This window comes from Heloderma suspectum, chromosome 1 (genome assembly GCF_057233095.1).
Source record: "Heloderma suspectum isolate Gila_16-S chromosome 1, 16-S_ref, whole genome shotgun sequence".
Classification (NCBI taxonomy): Eukaryota; Metazoa; Chordata; class Lepidosauria; order Squamata; family Helodermatidae; genus Heloderma; species Heloderma suspectum.
Genome location: NC_139458.1, coordinates 80,830,363 through 80,845,694, shown reverse-complemented (window position 1 = coordinate 80,845,694; position 15,332 = coordinate 80,830,363). Strand labels below are relative to the sequence as shown.

Genomic DNA, 15,332 nt, shown 5'->3' with positions numbered 1-15,332 from the left:
GCCAAATGATGACCAACTGATTTGTGGTAGTTAGGAATCAGTGAGTCAAAAGGTGCTCCCAATTTCAGTTCTTACAAAATCTAGCTGACATCCAGGGTTTGTGAAAATGTTTATACCTCTGCATGCTTTGTGTCATTTCTTATCCCACCTTTTGGTTCCAAAGGACTCCTGGGCAGATTACAAACCCTTCTAAATACAGTAAGGACGCAATCCTATCTAGATAGGTGGCCGCCTCCGAGGAGAAGCACGGGGGGGGGGGGAATCATTCCCTCCGCGCCTCTCCTGCCCTGCTTTTTCTGCTAGACAGCCGTTTTTGGCCGTCTAGCTGCTGGGGTGTCAAGTGGGAGAGGAGGCTGCTGTATGACACATAGGATGTGTCATATACGCAGTTCCGCTCTCCCCGCCCTGGAAAGTCCCCAGCCCCGCCCCTTTTCAGACACCCCACGCTCCTCTTCCGAGCGCAGAGAATGGGGCTTCTCCGCACTGCCTCTGAGGAAGCGCGGACATGGGGGGAAGTCAGTTTTCCGGGAACTGACCTTGGAGCGTGGGCTCTGAGGTCGGTTCCCAGAGAACAGCATATCCTATGGCCGTCTAGCCACTGTCTAGCGGCCATAGGATTGCTCCCTAAAATATCCAAACACACACACACGCACTTGCCAGCTTGATATATCTAATGTTGCCTGCCAAACCACATGCCAAATAAACCAATAACACTAAGGTGTCACAACAATGTTTCTGTTCTTCATGCTAGGGAGTAGCACAGATTTTTCTTCTGGAATTAACATTTCCTTGTTACCCTACTGCAGTGCATAGCTTTTCCTCAGAAATGTATTTGGAATGTAAAATTTATTTAAGCATACAAAGCAGTCTATCCTAAATATTTAACTTGACAAGCAATCCCCTTACAAATGAAGTACTTGTGATATAAGGAGAGCAACAGCATAGAAACATCAAATACGTCCCCAGGAAAAAAAAATGCAATTTCTCCTGAAGATAATGGTCATGAGCCAGAATTCCAATTTGTGTTTGTTGTGTGTGTGAGAGAACACATGTTCTATGGAACACACTCTGGCCTTTGGTAAGTGTTTGTTTATATAGCAGCGTGTATATGGGTGTTTGTGAGCTTTTGACTTCTCACTACTCTCCTTTCTAGACACTGTTCCTTTCTCAAATAAATTAGATTTGGCCCTGCTCTGCACATGCAGAACTAGATGGTAGACTGCACACCATTTCAGACTACAGAGAAGGGCACTTCTTTTGTGCTAGTTTGTATTTGCATGGAGTTTTTCATGAATGGAAGCACTCAAAAATGTGACACCCCCCATTTGCAGACTGACATGATATGGTCCATTCTACCACCTCAATTTGTTGCACATGTAGACCAGGATAAGATCACCCCAGGATGCAATGCAATATGGCTGTTTGCATATGGTGGCAGTTGCACCTGCCAGAAACTTTGGGAAGGGCTGTAGCTTAGTAGCCAGCCGTATGTTTTAAATGCAAAAGGTTTCAGGCTCCATTCCCTGGCATCTCCAAGCAAAGCTGAAAAAGACCCCTGTTTGAAACTCCAGAGAGCTGCTGCCACTCACTGTAAACAATACTAAGTTAGATGGAATGATTATCAGAACAATGAGGCAGCTAAATTTTGTTCCTATGTTTTTAGTACCATCAAGATTTTTGCTCTGTCAAGAAAATAATTGGGCCAATGCAAACTACAAGACATTCATTTAGTTTAGTGTTGCCTAAATAATGGATTGGCTCCAGGCTCCTGTAAAAACTTGAAATGCAGTTAAGAACCAGATCAGGTTTTTTGCCTCTTTGCAATGAGGCTGGTGTAGTCAGAACATTCCTGATCTCCCAAATCTTCAACAAGAAATCTAAAAAAACAAAGAAAACAACACCTAGGGATGGTAGTCTTCATGGTGTAAAGCTCAGTTTTGTTTATGATCTATAGGGGTTACATGACTTATTTGATGTTTGGCTGGATATTTAAAGCATGTAGTCAAGAGAAGACAATAACAGCATGGACCTGTTATTACAAAGATCCTTGTTTCTGGTATCCATCTCATACAAGCACCAGTTTCACCTTGGCATTAGCATATTATGGACAAAATTATGCTTTACCACCATCTCTCACCGATGGACAAATTGGTCATTCAGTTGCTTCCTCCATCTTCCACTCATTTTTAAGCAGCTGTCCATTGTTCTGCTGTTTTGAGATACAGAAGCCTGCTGTGTGCTTATAACTGCACTGGATGGAATGCATGACTGAATGCTCACCTTCTTGTATTCACAATTAAATTAACAACACTGATTAAAACATTTATAAAGCCTTTTAAAGAAGCTGACCTCGGAGGATGAAAAAATATTAATACTGCAGAAATAGTAAAACAAAAAGACCCTCACTATAAGAAAATCATGGTTGTGTCTCATCTTAACTGTACTTTCCTTTAGGGTATTAAGGCTTATGCTGCAGCTGGCTTCTAAATGAATTTCTGCCTAATCCTCATAATCTCATTCAAGTCATTTTGTGTAACTGAGTCAACTATGCTTTATATAACAGAATGTACCCCCCACAGCACTGAAAGTCATTTGATAAAAGACAACTGGTTTGACAAACATGTTCAGTAAATTGAGAACTTTGTAGTATTTTGAAACAGAAGCTTCAATAATCAGCACAATAAAATGCAGGACATTTCCAGACCTAACAAATTTGTTCTGAAACAGAGTTGCTCACTTGTAGGATGGATAATCGTATTTATACATATATAGTGATGGCTATGAATTGAATGGAACTTCTTAATAAAGATGGGGCTCTAGTAGAAAGCACTCTGAAAGCATCAACTTGGCTGTGGCACTGAAAGAGGCAAATGTAGTATTAGGAATGATGAAAGAGATCAAAACAAAAACAGCAAGTATCACAGTGTCATTATACAGGTTTATGGTACATCCAGACCAAGAATGTGGTCATTGCTAGAGACAATGTGTTTGACTACATATACCCTTTGTCTGAAGCAGCAAAACAATTATGTTATACAGTGAGCAATTCTGACTGCCTCATCTTAAAAAAAAGGATGTAGAAGACCTGGAGAATTTCAACGAAAATGATCATGGGATGAGGCATCTTTATAAGTAAGGGTTTACATAACTGGGACATTTTGCCTAGATGTTTATACGGTTGTCAGAAGATGTTCTCATGAGAATTGTAAGAACACTAGAGTAAAAACGTTAAATTATTCAAAATGAAAACATTCAGTCCACTCAAATAGATAACCAGCACGTTTTAAGAAATTACTGCTTCATATGATGCAAGATTAATCTATGGAATGCATTGCTACTGATGTTACCATGGTCTCTACTATGATTTTAAAACAATTAGATACTTACAGAACAGATGTAGCAGTGGCTAGTAGTGAAGATAGTCAGTAGCCCAATGGCTGTGTCCAAGAGACATTATACCTGTTTCCACTAGATCACAGGGAGGAAGTACATAGGAAGAATACTACCACCATGCTCCACTTGTTTATGAACTTACTTGTGGCACCGAGTGGCCACTGTCAGAATACAGAATGCTGACATGGTGTGTGCACACGTGCATATATGTGCACTTATCAAGTATTCCAACTACTGAACAATCTTTTCAAATGTATGATTGCACCTGATGTACTAGCTTTGATGTGGATTGGCCAACTTACCTTTCAGGATATGGAATAAACCTCAAATAGATAGAAAAGGCTCAAAGAGATGTTAATTTAAAGAAGGGAAGACACGCAAAAGACAGAATATAAGGTATATCATAAACACTGGGGCACCTGTCTGACAAGGAAGACTTTTTCTATCTTCTGCCTGTCACGTTTAGAGCAGTCCTTCTCTCATACTCTAATATTAATGTACCCACATACCTGGCATGTGTAAGTAAGTACAAGTATGACACAGAAAATTCTTCTCAAACAGTTTAATAGCAAATAAACAAAGGGAGGTACCACACTTGGCATATACAAAATGACTTCTTGTCTGTGTGTCTGTGCAATTAAAACAGCTTTAAGTTCCCCAGTGGGACAAAAAGAAACCACACACGAAAGGAAGAAAATTCCTTAATACATATTCACTTGTTCCAAACTTGTAACAAAACTTTCATTTTTAAATCCACTACACAAACTCCGTGATCAGAAAAGCAACATGTGCTTCTGTTTTTTTTAAACCATTAAAGGAAAATCCATAATTTTCTACAGAGTACAACACAATTCCACACAAAAAAAGACATTTTGTTTTGCAAACCAAACAAGAAAAAAGGAACAGCTCAAACAAGATAAAGAAAAGCATTGCTACAACAGAATCACGACTTTGAACTGATTAAATCCTGTTACTGCAGAACAGACTCTACATTTGGTCATAGTGGCAATTTGTTTTCTTGTCACATTTGTGAATCACTTTACATTGTTTTCTAGTAGAAAAGGCAAAAAACTGTACAAAACCCCTAGTGTTAAATACAATGTTTGTACCAATAAAAAAGCCCACAGGTTTGTTTCCAAAATGTAAATTTTCTTTTTAAATTATTCACAAAAAGCAGCCAGAAATAAAAGGCAGCTGCTGCTTTACTGTCTCAAATTCATTAAAACCACCACAGAATAATTAAAACAACCAAAGAAAGAAAGGAAAGAAGAAAGAAAAGGAACATCCAATGTTTGGCATTTTGGTTTTCTCCAGAGATTTTTTTCCACAGGATTCTCCAGAGTTCCTCATGAAACTGTACGCACATTGTAAAGAAATGTATTGGCAAAATTAATCAATACATTGCAGGGTCTCAACCTCCCTGCCATCAGACATCCCTGTGCATTGCGACTGTGAGCCTAAAAGCAACCATCTCACAGCTGTACCCCCAGCTAATGCAGCCATATCCCTTTTCAAGCAACTTTCACCCTCAAAAGGTGATGATCACAAGGGTGAGGGAAAAGCTACCTATGCATATTTATCTAACAAGCATGGAGAACCATTACCCACCCATCTATAGGGTGGGGAATTTGTTTTGTCCCCAATAGAACGAACTAGTTCTATGGCCTAAATAGGTCTCCCATACACCCCTAATACTCCAAATGTTTTGCTTCACACTCCTTCCTCCTGTTGTAGTTCCTTCATAGCTTCCTCACCCTTTTGCCCCTTGTGATTTGGCACCTACCACAGGAATTTCTTGCAGGTGCTATGAAACCCAGTACTAAGTCTCAGCTTCTACAGTAGGTCGTATGTGCAGCAAGGCTGAAGCATGTTTCCCAGAGAAGGATAATCTGTCCTATTTCTTCACCAGGCCAGAAAGAAAAAAAAGAAAAGAAAAAGAAAGAAAGAAAGAAAGAAAAACGGCATGACTCCTTACCCAAAAACTAAAAAAAAAAGTCTCCATAGAGGAGATCCCCCCGCTAAAGCCCCTGAGAAAAGGAGCTGGGGTTGGTACCCTGTTCAGGTAACAGCTAGTAGGCTGTTATATTGTGCTTGTCACTTGGAGAAAGAGCCAGCAGTTTTGTGCCTAGGCTTACAGATTCCTTCTATGGGATATGCAGAACATGCTACTTCAAGTGTAAAGAGTGGAGAGCAATCAAGCTTCCATCCACTGAGATTTAATGGTGTTAAACCTCACAAAGCAAGCCACATATTAAACAAGAGGTACAAATTAAGGCTACCCCAAAAGAGCTTTCGCTCTAATGGATCTTGGAAGCAATATTACTGCAAACATCCCACATCTTTCTGTTGAACTTCTATCCCTGCCGCCACCATCACCACTACCACCACCGGAACAGTGCAATCAAGCCCCCTGAGACCTTTCCATAGCTGTGATGATAGAGCAAGGTGTAGATACTGTGTAAAGCAGTCTAAATGCACAGGAAATGTCCTTACGTGACATATGACCACAAGTCTGGCATCCCCAAAAGGACAGCTTTGAAACCTATTAAATTGCTCAGTTTTTGCACAAACTATAGAAAACAGAGGTGAAGGGTGTATATATATACAAGATTGTGAGGAACACAGCAGGAAACATGCAAAATGTTTACAAGGGCATTATTTGAGTTTTTAAAAGGAAAAAACAAACAAAATCTCACATTTTGCTGAGGAGATTGTAGTTACAAAAAACTAAGCATGCTAGGGTTTAACAAAATACAACACCAACTTTGATTAAACTTTCACTGCAGACAAAGGCTGATAATCACACAGGAAGGAAAAAGCAGTAAGTGCCAGGGCAAAAATGCAGCTACAATCAGGAGAAAGTGTAGTTCAAGTGTTTTTCTGCTGAGGCTACTCAAGTCAAAGAATACATGCTGTCTCCTCAAGCACAGAAAGTAGATTCAGCAAAATGTGACCAGAAGCCTCCTGAAAGTTTTAAGTTGCATCATTTTACTTTTTCCTTCAAAGATTTGTTTTAAAACTAAGCACACAGAAAAAACTAAGCCTAGAAAGTGATTGGCTGTATGTTCACAGAAATACAAATACTCCACGAGGTATGCTAGCAAGGCTGCTCTGAAGACAATTACAAAGAATCAGAATCACAAAATCAAGTGGTTATTTTACGAAGTTCTAGAAAAATAGAATTCTTTTATATTCAAATGCAAGTTTAAATATTCCCCGTCAGCAGTCTTTCTAGCAAAACCAATTTGGCAGCACAAAAAAAGGAAAAAAAAGAAAAGAAAGAAGAAACAAACATAATAAAAATACACATCAGCATCAAAAGTCAACACAAGGTCAAAAGGTGAGAGTTCAAGCATCAGAGAAGCTGAAGAGACAAGGATTTGGACGATGTACTTGAACGCCACATCGACATGCTTTAGGCACAACGATGAACAAACGGCAGGAATCTAGAAAAAAAACAAACCAGAAAGAAGGAGACCCACTGAGTTACACAGAGCAGTACATCCAAACAGAGAGAAAGAGAGAGAGAGAAAGAGAGAGAGAGAGAGAAAACAGGAATGGGCACTGTACAATGAGACCTCTTGGGGAGGGGAGTTGACAGGGAAGGGCAGCACATGCCAACAATGAACAAGTAAAAGTTGAAGGGCGTAAGACACTAAATAATTGTCAAAAACTGTCAGAAACCAAATGGAGGCAGGGGCCTGGGATTCCCTTTAGTCACTGGCTACAGAATGGACTATGGCTTAGTGGCACAGAGATGGCTATGCATTCATCACAGCCCTGAGCCAGGGTCCTTGCTACCTCTGCTTGAGGAAGACAACACATTAAGCCCCCTCCACTAGAAACTGACTTCATAAAATGCGGTTCCGGGGGGTTGTTCAGATTCTTAGAAATGGGAGACAAAGAAGGAATCACTGGGGGATTTTGATGGTTGAGATACTTTCTTCTTTCCTATCATGGGACATTCTTAGGCAGTAGTAGCCCAAGTAATCCATCCTCTTTGTTTCAGTTATTCTTTAGGAAACAAGGAGAACCAAAAAAATGACATACGGTATACATAAGGGACTGAAACCCCTAAGAAATAGGAAAGAATTAAGACTTGATTGCAAGTTCAGACTTGCCTCAGCTGAGCCCTTTTTACTATGATACCTACAAATAAACTCTTTGCAACTCTTTCAATAAATAAATCCTGCTCCCTGACTTTGTGAGGAGGAATTCTGGACTCTCAGAAATTCTACAGTCACTGTTGCCAGTTTGAGTGGAAGGAATTTTGTCTGAAGCAACTTGAGAGAGATTTTCAGAGCTGATAGAATCTCTAATAGAGAGCACAACACAAAAGACATAATTTGCAAGGACAAATACATTTACACATTCTGTTAATGAGATGGTGTACACACACAAAACTGTCTGAGGCAGCATGTGAATACTGGGGAAAGCGTGCTTCTTAGATCTGCCCTAACTTCCATTCCAATTATAATCAAAGATGTATCACAACATCCTGATTTAAATAGTTACATTTCAGCTCAGTGACACTGAGCTATACTGCAGTACTTAATTTTAAAGTTACCTTAGCTGAATTAGCAACACTGGCTTGGATCCAGAGTCTGTGTTCCACAGACAGAAGGGTTCCTTCCATCAGCAGCAGGCTTCTGATCCAGCGGAGTGTTTCCACTGTCCCAGTAGGAGATGAGGTGAACTTCATTTATTCCACTTTCCCAGCAGTCCCCTATACCTCCCCCTTTGGAACAATGGGGGAAGTGCCACTGGAGCCTATGGGAGGAGGGGGAATCGGCAAAAATTGCCTTCCCACTGACATGTCCTGAGTAGAACTTCACTCAAGGAGTGCTCCCACTGGTGGGCGGAGACCCTGGATCCAACCCAGTGCATTTGATGAGGGAAATAGAGGTTTACAGAAGTTAAATATGCCAGGCTAACGAATAGCATCCTTGGGATTTTCATTCTTAAAATGAAGTATACCAAGCAGATTCTCTCTTCCATCAGCAAATACATACATCCACAACCATCAGCAAGACACACACACACAGGTTAAAGAGTCAGAGAAAATCTAGATAATCCTATGGCAAGTTCATCAGCAGCAGTACAGAGTCTATTTTTTCTTATAAAAATACGTCTTTTTTGGAAAGTGATACTTGTTATTTGTCACATTAATGCCGACTGCCTGCAATACTTTTTAGTATAACGTGTCTCCCTTTATTCATTCCAGTCTCATGTCTTCATGAGAACACACTCATTTTATTCTGAGAACTTGTTTTTAATCTAAAATACACTTAAAATTATGTTCAAAGTTAAATATAATGTGATATACGACTATTTTTGATACAGTGCAACAAAATTAGTGAGCTTTTCAATTTGATCTGTTTGTTGCATTGATCCAAACACAGATGACTAATCTGATTTGCCTCAGAAGGACAGCAAACAAGATAATATCCAGCCAAAGTATTGGTTCAAATCTGGAAAAGAAAGGTGAGGAAGGAATACACTAAGCAGAAAAAAAACAAGCATGACAGATTGGATCAAGATGGGAAAGCTGCGTGATATGTTTTAAATAAAATAAACCTCTTGACAATACAGAACCTACTCCAGATACATAATTTATTATGTGTTTTGAAAAACATGCATGGCCAGATCAATACGTCAAGTGGAACTGAGGAGAAAGGCATGTTTTGGTTCAAGTATTCTAGCTAAAGTAATTCAGGGCAGCAGCACCAAAGGCACAAGAACTTTGCCAATATATTCCAAATGTTTTATTTTTGGAATTTAACCTGGATAGTTGTGCTTTAGTAACAGTGTCACTAAGGAAGAGGGCATTCACATGATTCATATTTCTTAGAAAATACTGTAGGACAAATATATGCCCAAGCGTTATCTTGTTAATTCAACAGGTGATTTTCTTCACAGTGGCCATAATGAAAGTGTACAGACAGGTTATGAAAATTGTGGATATTAAATAAAGAGTGACAGAACATTATTCAGAGAAGAGAACATGGGTGGCTGAAAGAGAAACAAAGAAAGGGACAAAGAGAGAGAGAGCAGGGGACAGAGGAGGTACTGGAAGGAGTGACTATAGAGAAACTTGAGCACAGCTTTCCCCCTCCACTGGTTCACAGCATTAATTCTTTTCCTATTTAGCAGTTTGTCCAGCTGCAAACAGGCCACCGAAAGTCAGTAGTTTCAATCATGCACATTGTTGTATGTATGTGTAACACAATCACATTCAGGACTATGCAAACCCTGGTCGTTTCCAGTGAAATAATTTAGATAATAAATATTCTCCACCCTAGAGCAGTATAAAACTTCTATAAAAATAGAAACAACATTCTTGGTTATATCAGGTTGCAACTGAAGCAGCTGCTCCCAACCATGACCATTTTTTTCCTGAAAAGTATATTATTTATAAAAATCCCATGACAACTCTGGAAGCCTCAACACTCCAATGCCTTTTTCCCTAGAATATCAGGACACAACTTTTCCTAGTGCACAAAATTCAATGTATACAGTTCACCTAAGTGTATGCATATGCTTCTGATAGACCCAAATATTCAGCACAGAAGGGTACCATATGCCAGCATAAATGGGAAATTTGGCAGTCTGACTGTTCAACTTTTTTGCCACTGCTGTGTGCGCTTTATAATACTGACAGTTTAAATTTTTAGTATGCCATCCATCAAGATTACAGACACGTTTGCAACAACAAAACTTCCAAATTCACCAGAAAAGATCACGTGACCTGAGACGGATGGCCTTACACAACTTATAAATCTGAGGTTTAATACACCAGGGGACCCAGTCCCTGGTTATATCTGATTCTCCTACTGAACTTTACCATTCCCAGCACATTCTGAAATGGCATTTCAAGCTTGATGAGTCTTGTGGTTCTTCCTGATGGAGTGAATTGGAAGCCAATTTTACTTTAATCTGCTCCCTCCTCCCCTTAAACACCTGATTTCCAAACACAAGACTTGTGGGTTGGCTGGTGTGCTGTGAAAAAGCATGCACATCATATGGGAAAGAGAATGAATCGAGGAAGTAGGAGTACATTGAATCTATACATAACACTGTAAGCTTCCCCATGGATAGAGGTGGCTTTTTGTGACTTAGGGCTAGGTTCTATGCTGACCTTGCCATGGCTCAGGCCAGAATGTCAAAACTTCCCTTTAGTCCCATGCCATCACTGTGTACAAAAAAACCTTTTTAATGCTCTGGCAAATACACATGTGTGAAAAAGTAGGTGTGTATTAGCAGGGGAATAAATCTGACTCCGAGTTATTAGGCATTGGGCTACAGACAATATAAAGGCAGGATCAAGATTCTGTGCAGATTCAGCCCTTTGCATGTAGCCCTTTATGTTTTATATTGGCACATGCACTCAAAGGAAAACTGCAATTAGCAAGATGGCAGTATGTATGAAAAATAAATTTATAGAAGAAAAAAGATCTTTGGGACAATATTATTTTGGACACTCACTTGCAGAAAGTGTGCAAAAGAGAAAAATGCCAGAAATCAGAGCAACATGAGTTTATTTAAAAGCAACCTGTCAGTTTAGGACTAAGGAGGATTTAAGCTGTAGTTTATGACCACTGATGCTTGTCAGTTCAAGCTGTAGAACTGGAGCAGAAGTAACATAGGAAATCTGCAAGATATACATAATCTGAAGCAGATCGTAAGTTAAAACACCTGCATTAAATTGACTCGTTTGGCAGTATCTAGTTTTTTAATGGTTGCTCTTGCTGGATTGTACATGTTTGATCAAAAACCTTCATTGGTTCATTTTGTATGTTGCAACCACACTCACTGCACTATAGAAATGTACTGTAGCTATATCATTACTGCAGTTTTCCTTTAACACACGAATATTTTTGCCCAATTTCTTTCTCTCACACTAGTGAATGATTCGGTATGAAGTCCTCACATAAGGCATTAACTAAGTAAATCTGGGAAAATGAGAATTTGGCAAGGCTTCATGGGGTCTGTTCACTAACCAGCCACCAAGTGGTTTGGATTCAGATCCACCCCCTCCCCCTTTTCATGAATATCACTTGGGGTCTGGCAATAGATCTGTTTTCCTTCTCCTCTTCATGTCTAAGTCATGCAGTGTCAGTTCCAATTGCACCTGCTGTTTTCCTTTCCTCCCCAAGGTGGCTGGCATTGGTCCTCAAAACACACTGGTTACAAACACAGCAAACTTAAAAAAAGTAGAGATATGGCACCTAAACTCCAAAGTAAAACACTGGAAACAAAAGCACAAACTCGTCCTCCATCCGAAGAATTCCCAGTAGAAGCGGCAGCAGAGTCTTCAGGGGAAGATGTGCCAGATAGAATGACATCAATCAGCTTCTGTGACTGTAAAAATACAGCCTTAAAGAGTTTTTGAATCACTAAGCGCACTCCTCCCCAACTTACCAGAAGATCCTTCTCACTCCAGTTCCAGAGGGGAGGGGCGCTCAGTATGGCTTGCTGTCATTCTTAGAGCGCTTGAGCTGTACTTTCAGTCGTTTCATGCCAATCTGAAATCCATTCATTGACTGGATGGCAGCCTGTGCAGAGACTGGATTGTCATAACTTACAAAACCTAAGAGAAAGAAAACACATAGTTGGATCATGTGAAAAAGGTGAGAGTGACATGAGAATACTAGATGCAGTATATTTAGTTCGACAACATCATCAATACTTGCATTTGCACTGTGGATACAAACTATGTGAATTTGTTGAAGTGTTTATAGTTAAATCTTATAATGAGGCCGAAGGTTTGTTTGGTTTTAAAACACAAGTGAGGTCACAGTTTCCTCTATATGATGACTCACGAAAAAGGAGAATCATGTGCTTTTCTGAGCTACAGCCTGTAACTGCAAATGTATTCTCTCACTGGCAAGTTTAATGAAGTTTAAAATAAATAGGGGAGTTTGATCCTATCCCCAGCTGCAGTACTTCCTGCACAAGTCTCTGATTGCACAGTAACAGTAGTATCATATGTGAAGTATGTAGGGAAGAGTTATTGCAGCTGCTGCTAAACAGAAGGGAAATCACACAACAAGTTCAGAGCAGCACTTTTGAGCCCAGTGCAGCCAGGGATGGAGACCACATCCTAGCAAGGATGTGGGCACAGACAAGTGAGCAGTGACCTGGCAGGGTGCTGTGTTAAGGAGTGAACTTGGATGAGAGGTAGCCATTAAACTGGAAATCTAAAATGTTGGTGAGTATAAATACAGAAATGACTGAATTCCTTGAAATAAATGCTTACCAACAGATACATTTTGCAATTCCCAGAAAACATGAATTTGCTCAAGCTCGTTGAGTTTATATTCAGTTGTATCATGAAAAAAGACAACATTACAGCAATGCAATACTGAGTGATATAAGCAACTGAAGTATGTTTTGAAATAGAATAAATACACTCTGCAAGACATGGGAAGATTCTGCTAAGTTCTTCTGGCTATATTTAAAATTCTATCCCCACAATGGCAAAATGCATGTGTTCTCCCCCCCCCCCCCAACAGAGAGAGAGAGAGAGAGAGAGAGAGAGAGAGAGAGAGAGAGAGAGTTAAGCAATGGGAGTTGTGTGCATATAACTGGATAAGAACCAAAGCCACAAGATTATAACACAATGACAAGCAACATTACTAATAATATGAATTAGAACATATATTTTAATGTCTTTATCTAAAGAAAGGTAGGAGTTTGTGAACTTTCCTTCAAGAAGAAATCCCTACAGGAAGCCAGATTCCGGCTGAACATCAGGACAAACTTCCTGACGGTTAGAGCGATATGACAATGGAACCAATTACCTAGGGAGGTGGTGGGCTCTCCCACACTGGAGGCATTCAAGGCGAGGCTGGACAGCCATCTGTCAGGGATGCTCTGACTTGGATTCCTGCACTGAGCAGGGGGTTGGACTCTATGGTTTTATAGGCCCCTTCCAACCCTACTATTCTATGACTCATGCCTCACAGGGTCCCTCTCCGAGAAGTCCTATGACATGTTTTGGGAGGGAGGGCACAAGGGTCTGCTGTAGGGTGGAGGGAGCTGAGAAACTCAGTGCAAATGTAGAACACCGTGCATGGTGCATGGTACTTGGTACTGTGGCCACTGGATCACAGCCAGAGATTAATAGCCAGATGGGTGATTAATAAATTTAATAAATAAAAATAAATAAAACAAGCAAAACTCTGCGTGTGCGATGGTGCTTTCCTGGTCCCCTGCACTGCAGCTCCCCTCCCCCCCAGCTCCCTTTGGAACTGTGTGGGATGGGGCACAGGGGCTGCAGCAAGACAGGGAAATCTGAAGAATTTGACGGGGCTGCCTTGTGCAAGCAGAAATGCCCTCCTGTTTATGCAAGAGAATACACTGTTTGTACAGTTTAGCATTGTAGACAACTTTGTGCATTCTCTGAACCAACAGCGGATACAGAAATTATATAAATTTAGTTAACTGCAGCTTTGTGTAAGTAAAGAAAATACATCGCATATCCTGAGTTCATATTAAGCTAATGCAAATTGCAACATATTGATAACTGACTGGAAAGACATTATACATAAGGGGTTCCAGTACTGAGATACTGCAACTAGGGGATGAGGGAGGGAAGTGACCATTATTAACATGTCTGGATAGAAAGCACTAATGCAAGGCTACGTCCTGCAAAGGTCTCCAATCACAGTGAAGGGAAAAATACAGGCTCATAGTCTTTTAACATAATAGCAGGCCTGTAATACTTGTGATCCACCAAGCCAAACATGGACTCATCAACCACATATGCTCATCTATCAGGTATTCCATACGCCTTCTATTTTTGCTGCCTACCTAGGGCTGGAAAAACCCAAGAACTGTGTTGAAAATTCCATAAAAAGGAAGGTAGTTATTTCTACACGTGGTGGGCCTGTCTGGTAGCAAAGAAATTATGGCACTAGAGTGAGAAAATAACTGAAAGGTTAACCTGGATAAATGTGCCACTGGATCCGTAATACTCTTGTTATCTCCTACTAACAACGTACCAGTTAGGAACTAGTTTTGTACATGATTACTTCTGCCAGAATATATCATGCTAAATACCAGAGAGTATCATCTGTCCTCACAATAAGTGCATAGTAAAACACACTCTACAAATAAGCCATTATGGCAAAACTGTCTATATGAGTATAAAAGAAATTATGTGTTTAATTTATTGCAGACACCCAGATAATTATAGTTACTACTAAGACCCTGTGGAAATTTCTCAGTCACTATCATTTATGATCACACAGATGTTTGTATTTTATACTGAAATGAAAAGAAACCAATGCAGGGTGGTTGTTAAGTATGTGCCAGACATACTGCTGGCAGGTTGCATTCTACTTGGTAAATTCTCAAGCTGTGCAGGCCTGCCCTTGTAACCAAATATCTCAATTAACTGATGAATCCCAAAAGGTTAAAGAAAATGAGTTAACTTTTATTTTTTATTCCTTCATAAAGGGGGAAGACCCACAATTATGTCCAAGCTCTGAGGTTTGGATCTCATTAAGAGGGGCAAAGGGAGAAATAAGTTGCCCAAGTTATTCTACTAATGTTCATGGCATGCTAACACAGAAGTGAAGGATTCCTGTTCTTACGAGCTGTACATTCAAAGGTTAATTTAGGGTGCAATCCTATGCAGATTTAAACAGAAAAAAGTCCTACAACTCCCAGCTATGCTGGCTGGGGAATGCTGGGAGTTGTAGGACTTTTTTCTGTCTAAACCTGCATAGGGTTGCACCCTTCTATCCTGGGGGTGGGGGGTTCTTAAAGAAATGTCTCTTCTCAGGAAGGGTGTTAACATTTCTGCATATCTGATGGTATTAAACAACTATCCTTTCTCTGCTATTTTCAAGGGTCTCCTCCTCAACTTCTTTGCGAAAGCCCTCTCCTCTCTTAATTGGTTTCAGTATTTCTATTCTCCCATTCTGCAAAAA

At 40.1% G+C, this 15,332-nt stretch overlaps 1 protein-coding gene across 15 annotated transcripts in view; it reads right to left on the bottom strand.

The window, feature by feature from the left end:
- CELF1 (CUGBP Elav-like family member 1) overlaps positions 1–15,332 on the bottom strand; it is a 58,677-nt gene that overhangs the window by 903 nt on the left and 42,442 nt on the right. For 10 of the 15 annotated variants that reach the window (XM_084849269.1, XM_084849232.1, XM_084849164.1 and 7 more), the window contains one exon: positions 3,941–11,983. In XM_084849269.1, coding sequence (XP_084705395.1) covers positions 11,856–11,983 — 128 coding nt within the window. In that variant the 3' untranslated portion in view covers positions 3,941–11,855. Of the gene's footprint in view, positions 1–2,767; positions 2,858–3,940; positions 11,984–15,332 lie in introns of those variants that run through there. The other 5 variants (XM_084849250.1, XM_084849173.1, XM_084849214.1 and 2 more) reach the window with 3 other exon arrangements.